The sequence below is a fragment of the Pholcus phalangioides genome, unplaced genomic scaffold, assembly GCF_987345545.1.
Source record: "Pholcus phalangioides strain wild (caught in Gottingen) unplaced genomic scaffold, Ppha-v1.0 ptg000007l_1, whole genome shotgun sequence".
Lineage (NCBI taxonomy): Eukaryota > Metazoa > Arthropoda > Arachnida > Araneae > Pholcidae > Pholcus > Pholcus phalangioides.
The window spans coordinates 42264802-42276122 of NW_028301600.1; the positions used below are offsets into that span (position 1 = coordinate 42264802).

Genomic DNA, 11321 nt, shown 5'->3' on the forward strand with positions numbered 1-11321 from the left:
CAATAAATTTAAACTAGAATTGATAATACGGCCTGTCCAATAATCCGGCCTTTTTAGGCAGGTTTCCTTGGAGAAAAAAAAATGTCACTGCACGACTTTGCTCTGATGTTTATATTATTTGAATGGGTTTTTTTAAACCAACTTCCAGTAATCTGACACACCCTGGTCTGACATGTGCCGAATTGGCGAGTCTACTGTACATTTAAAATTAGAAGAAATATTCAAATTATAATCACACACAGACTTGATAAAAAAAATTGTGACCAGATATAAGTAAAATAATGCAACCGTATACAGGGTTCCCAGCAAAATCTGCCTGATCATTTCCCTAACCAAAATTCCAGAACAAAGAAACATAATTCAAAATCATAACCTTGCAAATTTTGTATTTGTGTTTTTTCCCCTACTTTTGCCAAATATTTTGCATTTTCACTAACCATTTTTTCATTTCCTTGACCTTCCAGGTTACTGGGAACCCTGTATATAACTACTGCTTTATTAACAACACAGTTAAGATAGGCTTACTAAATATTTTTAAACTAATAAAATGGAGGATGTGTTCCATTCACTTTGAATACATATATACAAATATTTAATCCTTTGGCTATGCAAATAGTCAAAAATAGCTTCTCCCTCTCTGCAGCAGTTTTCTTTTGTAAAAGGTAGATGGCAATCAAACTCAGGTGTTGCAATGCATGAAAAGGGCAAAATACAGCAGAGGTGGACAAATAAAAAAAATTAGGCACCAGGCCAAATTTCTTAGGAGCCAAGCATTATTTTTCGCTGAGAGAAAACAGTCCAAATAATGTTTTTTTTTTACTTTTTTGGGACTTGTATTCATTTCTGTGTTAAAAGACACGCTTTCATGAAATTAGAAAGTTTTGTGTCATTCCAATTTTCCAAGATTCCAATTTTTAAATCACCTACAGAAAATTTTAGGCACCAATTATCTAGTCGCCATGGTGATTTGGCACCAGCATTTGTCAAGGCCTGGAATACGGTACAAGCAAATCTGTCAGAGAATAGGGAAATGGGGGGGGGGGGGAGAAAATAGAACACGCACACATACATATATTTGTTACACCATTTTCAGAATTTCATCAAGAAAAAGTTATTTAAATCATCAGCGGATGATTAAGCCACTGAAGCCATCATCCAAAAACGATAGGAGCAGCTTTAAAGATAAAAAAAAAATTTAAATCACAGTATAACAATAAATTTCAAACTTTAATGTTACCTTTAAGTTTAAAACAATGCATACATTTTTATGTGATCACTCGTTATTAACTTTGACTTCAATATCTTTATACAGCTCAGAAAAAATAACAAAAAATAAATTTCATTATTTGCTATATAACTTTAATGTAAATAAAATTTTCATTCATGGAAATTCACACTTTGTAAACCATATTTAGCACTTTCACTGGTGGTAAAACTGGGAGCTCAGAACAAGTATCATTGCTATTGAGCTTATTGCTCTTTGAATGTATATCTTTCACTGGCATGTTCATAAACACCCTCGAGGATACGTGTTTCTGATTCTTAAACACTAATTCTTCTAATGAATTGCGCAACGTCTTATTTTCCGAACGAATACGTTCCACTTCAGCAATTAGTAAGAACAGGATTTTTTTAAGTTCCTCATTACTTACACACAACTCCTCAAATTTAGCTTTTTCATCTTTTGTAATTTTAACAACAGTATCCAGAGATAAAGTAGTAGGTACTGCAGAAACTGAGAAGTCTTTGAAAGTATTAGTTATACCAGTGATTATTGAATTTTGTTCACACATAGCCTGAACAGCTTGATGAATTAGTTTATTAGTTTTGTACATATCCTTCTGGTTTGGGGAAAAAACACACTCTGGAAGTTTATGTTCAACACTTTGAAAGCTTGGTTCTTTTGTCTTTGTCAGCTCTGCTCTTTTTTTCTTTTGCTTGATGAGAAACAGCTGCCGAATATGGTCATCCCGCTGAAGCTTTATTGCTTCTTTTGCCACTTCACATTCAATAGCATGTTCTAATTTGTTCAATATCTCTAAAAAAACAAGTTCATAAATAGTTTTCCCAAATAAATATTTAATACACACTGTATAAAAACAATGAGATATACAGTCAAATTTTGATAAGTCTAATGTGCAGTGGCCAACAAAAACTTCGACTTATCGGAAAATCTGATTTCAGAGAGAAAAAGTTTTATTAAAATAACAGTGCTATTTATGAATATCGTATTGGTAAAACACGCAAAACTACTGGGGATGAAGGAATTCAAAAAAAAAAAAGTTATTCAGATTTAATCATTTTTAATTATTGAATGAGAACATTTAGAAATAAACTAGGCACACATAGTGTATATTACATATGGAAAAACGGATGCATACATGATACTCGTATAAATGAAACTAAGTAAATGAAATTTGTATAAATGAAACTAAGTAAATGAAATTTGTATAAATGAAACTAAGTAAATGAAATTTGTATAAATGAAACTAAGTAAATGAAATTTGTATAAATGAAACTAAGTAAATGAAATTTGTATAAATGAAACTAAGTAAATGAAATTTGTATAAATGAAACTAAGTAAATGAAATTTGTATAAATGAAATTTGTATAAACGAAACTAAGTAAATGAAATTTGTATAAATGAAACTAAGTAAATGAAATTTGTATAAATGAAACTAAGTAAATGAAATTTGTATAAATGAAACTAAGTAAATGAAATTTGTATGAATGAAACTAAGTAAATGAAATTTGTATGAATAAAACAAGTCATTCATTCACTTTTGCAAACAGAAAAATGAATCTGCTAAATTCTATTGCTAAATGCGAAACTATTGCTAACAGGGTATGTATTTTTTGTAGGGAAATGGGTTTCGAAGAAAATGTGTTGCTTTAGGGGTAAAATTTTATTTTGAGGATGGTTTATGTATTTAGAAAAACATTTATTTTCTGGATATTATGTTGAGGTGAACATGGAAAGAAAAGTCACATCTTGTCTCCGCCAGGACAAGATGACTTTTCTTTCCATGTTCACCTCAGCATAATATCTATAAAATAAATGTTTCCTTGATTATCTTGGGCTGAGAAAAAGCCAGCTATCTCTCTAAGGGTATGTATTGCTAACAGGGTATTTGCTCCCCAGGCTGGGTTTTTTGTAGGGAAATGGGTTTCGAAGAAAATGTGTTGCTTTAGGGGTAAAATTTTATTTTGAGGATGGTTTATGTATTTAGAAAAATTCCTGCATATAGTGCAGTGTTTAAAATATGTATATTTTGAAGTACTTTTAAATGATTTTTTCAGGAGCAAAAGAGAGAGTGATAATTTCTTGGAATCACAAACACACTTTTTTTATAATACTTAATGGTTCTGGTTACATGGCTAAAGGTTTTATTTTCGACAGATCAGGACACTTTTGGATACATTTTCTGCAGGGTTTGAAAATTTTTAAGAAAAAATTCAGGCACAATCCCGATTTCTCAGAATTTTCATTATCCAAATTCATTTATTTTACCAAAACCGATCTTTGCTGCAATTCTGCATGTGCAACTCAAGGTTTAGGTACAATTACGCAGAATTTGGTGTGTTCGTGTGTAAACAGTTATTCCCTTATTGCTTATTGTATGGTAAATTTTATTAATCAAATACATAGTTCAACATGCACTGAAAATGCATATTTAGACATAATATAAGTACATACATGTTTAAGTTAGATATTTTGAGGTTGTGGAAAAAAGAAAAATAGGGAAAATTGAATTTCTAATCTCATGCCCAGAAACTTTTACTTAATAGAAGAAAACTTCCAAAGAAAAATTTAGGGAAAATTTTAACACTAAAATACAGAAAAAGTTCTGGGGTTAAGTGAAAACTGAATTCAGGAACAAATATTTGAGTTATCAAAGTTTGACTTATCACGAATTGATTGTATTATGGTTTTTTCAAAAAGTAATATAAACCATAAAGGGAACATCCAAACTTGGGTAAGTGTATTTTTGCATAATTGTATTTCTTTATCTGTATAATTGTCTTAATGTAGGCTGTGTGATTTTTTTCCCTAATGCTCCCTCACTAATTTTATGTTCGCGCATTAGAATGTAATTGTACACTATTATAGCAGTCTTGCACATACTTGTATCGCGGCTTGTTGTCTGGTGTTATAGCTTCCAGGGGTGAGTAGCCTTAAAAATAACTCTGCTCAATTAAATTAATATCTATCTCTGAATGTGGTGCTTATTTTGCAGAAATACTGTAATAAAATTTATTCCATCGCAGATCAAACCTTGTACTTACCAGTTAATGAAAATCAAACTTCTAAATCAATTTACATAATGTATATAAACCAGGTCTGGACAAATCAAAAAAAAAAAAAATCTAGGCACCAGAAAAATTTCTTAGATGCTCAAAAAAAATTTTAACCAAAAGAAAAAAGTCCAAAATAATGTTCATTTTGACATTTTTAGGGAATAGTGACCCTTTCATGTTGACAGATATACTGCTATAAATTTCAAACATTTTGTGCTGCTTTCTGCCTGCAATTTAGTAACTATACCGAGAAAATTTTATAGGCGCCAATATACCAATTTTTTAGTCTCCATGGGGACTTGGGAATTGTCCAGCCTTGATATAAACAATGTCTTCTTTTTGATAAATACAAATGTAAGGCCACAACAGGCAAAATGCCCAATGAGGTGACTGAGAAAATTGCCCATAATAAATATGGATGTCATGTAAACAGGGTTTAAAAGAAAAATTCTCTGTAACACCACAACCTAGAATTGCCCCTTAATAATCGATATTGGTATCCCCTTGTCAAAGCAGTCGATTGGCGGCATATTAATAATTCAAGGTCCATCCCTTTGAAAATTTTGAACACTTCTATCATATCCCTCCACCAACACCTGCATTCTCGTCCAATATAAACATTCAAAAAATGAAGTCTCTCTTGATAACTTAATCCCTGTGTGCCAACAAGGACATGTGTGATCTAGAATAGTAAATATTATTGAATATCATATCAAATAAAATTCTAGACTAAAAATAACAGGTCAATAATACCATGAAAAAGACAATTTGCAAGTGGATTCAATAACTTTATGAAGTCTTATAACAGTAACTTTGCTAAGTGCTGAATGAAATATCAATACTGACCTACTACAGTAGCATGTTCTCTAATAGCGTCATCATATTTATGAGCGATTGTGTAAGCATGAGCTTTTCTACGATGTCTGTGAGCCTAAAGAAAAATTTTGAAACATACATAGTTGAAAATTTAACAGAATTCAATATATTAATATATTAAAAGGCTCAAAAGCTTGCTTTTCTCTCTCCTGCAGAAATACAGGTTAGCCTATGACAGCGTTTCTCAATCTATGGTCCGCAGCCAGACTCTATTGAGAAAATAATGGAAACCGGGATCTTAAATAAAGTAAAATATGGAACACAGCCAATTACCATCAAAAACATTGCCATAAATCGACAAAATCCCCTAATATAGTTAAAATCACTGAAGAATTGAATTGAGGAAAAAACATTGAACCTGACAAATATGTAAGATGAATATTTTTGTATTTATAGCTAAAATTATCATAAGTTATAAAAAAATGTCATTTATTCACGATTTTAATAAACGTTACGAATTTAAGTGAGCATCATTGAAAAAAATTAGACAAATGTAGGCTATAAAACATGTGAGGTGAGAATATTCTCCTGGATGTAAAAATTGGAGAATAATTGAGAATATTCATTTTTCTTGTGAATAATGATACATTTTTTACTAATTTTGTTTATATTATGAAATATAAATTAGTTTTCATTGCCTGAAACATTAAAAAAAAACCAATTTTTGACATAATCACCCCCAATATAGCAACTTTTAGTTAGAGAATATTCTCTTGGTCATGATGAAAGGTTTTAAAAGTTTTGTTAATGGAGATTTTAGAAACCTTGAGATTAAAACCTTAAAAAATTATTTTAAAATTAGATAAATTTTCAGAAATAGGTTCAGAACACAAAAAATTAAACCAAAGGTTATTCATAAAGGAAGCTATTCTCATACAATCACCTTCATTCTAAGATACAGAACTGCTGTTTTCTTCAATGCACATGCAATTAAATTCTGTATCACTCATAACTCATATTTCTTTAAAAGTTGTATAATTCAGTCCAGTTGGTTTAATTTTCTTGCTTTCAAACTTTAATATTGTGGTCTACAAACTTCAATATTTCCATCTTCTTAACGGGAAGAGAGACAAAGACATAGTATATTCTTGAGAATATTCTCCCAAAGAACTACTATTATAAATTACTAGAGAATATTCTTATCGAAAATAATAATTATTCTCAAGTTATTTATCGAGACTATTTATTATAATACATGTTATTACACATATTCTTGATTACACTCTCTGGAAAGATTTTTCGGTAACTGAAGAATATTCTCATTAAGGAGAATATTCAAGAATATTCTCTGCAAGGACTATTATCAATAACTTCAGAATAATTCTTATTTTCTATAAAAATATTCCCAGTAATTTATATAAGTAGTCCTTACACAGGGAATATTCTCAAGGATATTATATGTAACTATATTATAAATAACAGGAGAATATTCTCCAAAAGATTATTTTCAAGAATTTTACAAATCTGTATAAAACAATTTGGAACAACTGAAAATACCAGAATGTCCCACAATACATGATGCAAGTGGTCCATCGAATTGTTTCACACATTTTAGTGGTCCTTAGGTTGAGAAACGCTGGCTTATGACATACAATTTTCCTTTTAAGCTGCCTGAATGTACAACAAAACACGGAAAAATGCTTCTGTACACACAAAAACACTGAATTGCTGTATATGGAATACAGTGGAACTTTGGTTTACAAGCATGATTGGTTATTAATAGAGCCCGGATTATATGCAAATGCATATGTGCATATGCTTTTGCATATTTTGACCTTTTTTAGCATTAATGCATATAAATGCATAAAATCAAAGAATTTTCAGTATAAGTGCATATTTTGAAGGTTTATTTAACTCACTCAATTTTTTTTTTATAATTTTTCAAATAAATATTGTTCATATAAATGTTATATTGTTCAAATATATATTTGTTTATATTGTTCAAATAAATATTTTTATAATATCGATTTTTTTCCCGCAGGTGAAATTTAGTGAATTAATACACATTTATAAAGTATTTTACGAATATTAGCCGTTTTATTGTTGTGTTAAATTTTTTTTAGAAATTTAGAAATAGTGTCGAAATTTTTTGTTTCTGGTATTTTCGTTATTGAGCAACTACAACAAACTAAAAGTAGAAAAGATGCATTTTAAAAACACATCTGCTTTTTTTTTGCATAGTAATTTTTTTAATGCATATTTTCTCATTTTTTGTACATACTTCGGAATTTTTGACTTTTTCAAGATTTCTAGTGCATATTCTGGAGTATTTAATGCATATTTTGGGATTTTCAGTGTATATTTTGGCATTTTAAGTGCACATTTTAGCATTTTAAGTGCACATTTTGACATTTTAAGTGCTCATTTTTGTATTTTTAGTGCACATTTTGTATTTTAAGTGCACATTTTGTATTTTAAGTGCACATTTTGTATTTTAAGTGCACATTTTGTATTTTAAGTGCATATTTTTGTAGTTTTAAGTGCATATTTTTGCATTTTAAAGTGCATATTTTTGCATTTTTAAGTGCATATTTGCATATTTTTAGAGCATATTTTGCCACTTTTTTAGTGCATATAATCCGGGCTCTAGTTATTAAACAAACTCGTATATTGAAGAAAACTTTCTATAAGAAAAAAAATGAAAACTCAAACGATTTGTTATGCAACTATTTCCCTCACACTGATCATAATTCTCAGTTTTCTGAGAGAAAACACTATGTTCTCCAACAAGAAAAAACTACTGGGAGAACTGTAGTTTCCGTACGAGACAAATCATATGAAAAAGTGATTATTTTATATGATTGTATTTCTATTTATTTTATATTGAAGGCTCAGATATTTTCTGAATGGTACAAAAAAATGGGGGCTTCACTTTTTAAAATCCTGGCTTATACCAACATGCAAAAAGAGGATGAGAACGTCTTTCATGGGCTTGTGCTTATGAATGCTACTCTTGTAGTTATTGGTGTGATTACAAATGGGGACCAAGTCTAACTATGGTTCCCTAAACTAATGAAGGTTTCCATTAACACACATATGCATACAATATATTTTTAATTTAGTCTTTCATGGAAAAAATATTGGGCCCAGCCTGTGAACTTGTTAAGATGGCTTTGCCCGCAATGAGAGAAAAAACACCTGTCGGCTCAGAAAAGTTCAGTAGGCTTAAACATTATTTTCCACTGTTCTGAACTTAACATTATTCTTGAGAACAAATACTGATTGGTTCATAAAATATCTGGCAGGCACCTAATTTTTTTTATTTTTTCCCCAATTTGTCAAGCCCTGATGACCACTGTAAAAATAGCCATTTATATACATGTGGAGAATCAAAGCCAGGAGGGAACATAATTTGAATTATTATGCAGATCAGTAATTAAGTAACGTTTGCATAACTTAAAGCTAATATATCACAAATAATGAAATTTATGCTAAAATATGTATTTAATGACAAAATAATTTAAGAATTCGCTATTCACATGAATAAAATCCTGCTGAAGAAAAAAAATCAAAAAGAGTGATGCCTGTGCTATCATAAATACATTTGCAGTGAAATGTCTTTATGACGATACTCAAGGGACCACTGACATGTATGTTTGTAAATTGAATGTGCCAACATAATTAACGTAATATAAGCTATACACAGTGAATATAAGTTATCTTAGAGGCGTGCTGGTGATAGACCAGTTTTCCTCTGGACCTCTTTTGCATCACATGATCTAAAGATTTCCCAAGTACAACAACGTGGTCGCTTTTCAAAAATAATTTTTAAAACTGCTTGAGAATAGATTCCTATCTGTCCAATTATTCCCATAAGGAATGAAAAGCTAGTTTACCCCAGGGGTTCCAAACAGCAGTAAGTACTACTACCCTAATGTGTGCGGGAGAATCTTTGACAAATGACAAAAAATAACAAAACAGAATTGTTGAAATATACTAGAACATTTTCATAAAAATTATCAAACTGGCCAACACATGGACAATTTCTAAAAATTAGTTGTGATAACAGTAAAAATCATAAGTCGACTTAAGCAGGATTTAGCCATGTTGAGTCAAGTGAGATTTTACCCTATTGAATTTGGTATTGTGCCAATCATGGGGAATAAAATATCAAGTTATTGGGATGGTAGATATTTTAGTTTTTCCCCAAAAAATTCCATCTATGGCAGATGCCCCTCCCAGCCCTGACTGCAGTGTATTTCTTTCGTTCGTATTTTTTTTCTGTTGGCTATTACTATTTTCTTCGCCTTTCTAGGTTACCATTTCTTTTTTCACTCTCGTCTACTGTTGTTTATTGTCTGAAGGTTAAGTCATAGAGGTCACTAGAAATAATAGGCTTTTGTTTTGAGCATTTGAATCAATTGAGTCCATTAACATTTCGAAGCTTTTTCTTTTCGTCTCGTTATATGGAAAATACAATTTTCCCAACAGTTTTTCTCCTTAGAATATCTCATTTTTTCTTAGGTTGTACATTTCATATTTTCGGTTTTATTAATTTTTTGCATACCAGCTCTTATATGCAGTTTTAATCCTGCAGTCATGTTTTTAATGAACCGTTTTGACCAAACCCAAAGAGACTTTTTTTGTCCTGACCATTTTATTATTTAGGAGAGAGTCCTGTTATTTATTTATAACCCATAATGTTTTTGTTTGTTAATGTCCTTCGTTTTATCCTCAATTTTTCATTTCAACCGCCACAATATTATACCTTTTTGGCAATGTGTTGGCGATTTTCTTCTTTGGCAAGAAAGACATCTAAAAGCACGACTTTGTTTCATTCTTCATGAATTTTTACCACTCTCGGTTTTCACGTTTTCTCACCAAATAAAAAAATTGCCAACATACTGATAAAAAGGCATAATACTATAGCTGTTCCCAATGCCATAACTAGCCATTCCTGTGCAATAATTTGCTTTTTAGCCTCTTCTGAGCCCCCTTCCAAGTGGGTCCACCTGCCTAGTTACGGCACTAGCTGTTCCATTAATCATTCAGTTGGTAGATAGAATGATGATTTATAAATTGATTATGAGGATCATGTTCCCCACTTTTTATGTTTTGCCTCTTATTTATTCAAAAATTTATAAAGTGTTATCGGGATTTCTGTTCTTCAAGAAATTTTACGAGTGAAAACTAATAGGAACAAATGCAAGAATTTCTCGCTTCTCGTGTTAACCGAGTTTGACCACATTTCGGATGCATTGGTAAATACAGTGGATCCCACTTATAACGTTTTCGAAAGAACCATTAGGAAAAACCGCCATAAGCAGGAAAACGCTTTACACGGGAAATCGCGATGAGTATTAGCGAGTCGGGACCGCGAAAATGAGTCGTCTTCAGCGGTAAATTGATGTTGTAAGTGGTGAGAACGTTATAAGCGGGATCCACCGTACACGTATTTTATATAGACATATATTAACTGCATATACATATAGCTATAGGGCGTTGCACGGAATAAAAACAATAACAACAGTCAAACACTTACGATGTTTAAAGGACTTTCAAATACAGACATGTTCAAAACACGACGGAGGATTGCAATTAAATGGTTAATTTAACCTGGATATACATCGAGGACAACCCGGTACACAAATTTTCTGAACCAGAACTACACGCGGAAAACGTTAGATATTTTATATAGCCTTTAGAACGACTAACTTCGATAACCGAACCCTTTTTAAGGCTTCATACATCGACGTCATATTCATCATCAGCACACTTTGAGGGACAAGCATGGGATGAATCCCTATTGAAATTACCGTTACAAGTGCCGATTTTAATGTAAAGGTGCAGGAATATATATAGTGAGGTTTTCGGCCACGTTGATAATTTTGAAAATTTAATTGAACTCTTAATTTTCGAAACCTTAAGCCGGGTTTTCCTAGGAAATGGTTTTCTACGGTGCGTGCAGCGTGAGATCGCTGATTGGTTAAAAACCGGAAATTCACGTTTTTTAAACAATCGGTGTTTTCACGCTGCACGGTGTAGATAACCGTGCTCTTAGGAGCAGGTTTCTACAGCGCGCGCAGCTTAAAAACGCTGATTAGCCAAAATAACCTGAATTTCAAGTTTTTAACCAATCAGCGTTTTCACGCTGCACGCGACGCAAAAGTTCTACTAGGAAAACCTGGCTTTAAGTTTGCTTAAGC

The 11321-nt window shown here is 31.5% G+C and overlaps 1 protein-coding gene across 1 annotated transcript; it reads right to left on the bottom strand.

Annotated features, from left to right (window-relative positions):
• Nucleotides 1–1337: 1337 nt before the first annotated feature.
• On the bottom strand, nt 1338–10823 carry LOC149085311 (nuclear receptor-binding factor 2). The gene is made up of 3 exons (XM_089233252.1): nt 10658–10823; nt 5146–5230; nt 1338–2038 (listed from the first exon to the last, which is right to left on the bottom strand). Exons 1-3 carry the CDS (start codon nt 10685–10687, stop codon nt 1392–1394), a joined length of 762 nt encoding a protein of 253 aa, XP_089089378.1. The 5' UTR covers nt 10688–10823; the 3' UTR covers nt 1338–1391.
• Between the last annotated feature and the right edge of the window lie 498 nt (nt 10824–11321).

What these genes read in the sequence shown, in the direction of transcription:
- LOC149085311 (XM_089233252.1), bottom strand. Translation starts at nt 10,687, where the DNA reads ATGTCTGTATTTGAAAGTCCTTTAAACATC. An exon ending in TTGAAAGTCCTTTAAACATC is followed by an intron (nt 5,231 to 10,657) that starts GTAAGTGTTTGA and finishes ATTTTTCTTTAG; the next exon opens with GCTCACAGACATCGTAGAAA. An exon ending in AGAACATGCTACTGTAGTAG is followed by an intron (nt 2,039 to 5,145) that starts GTCAGTATTGAT and finishes TTGTTTTTTTAG; the next exon opens with AGATATTGAACAAATTAGAA.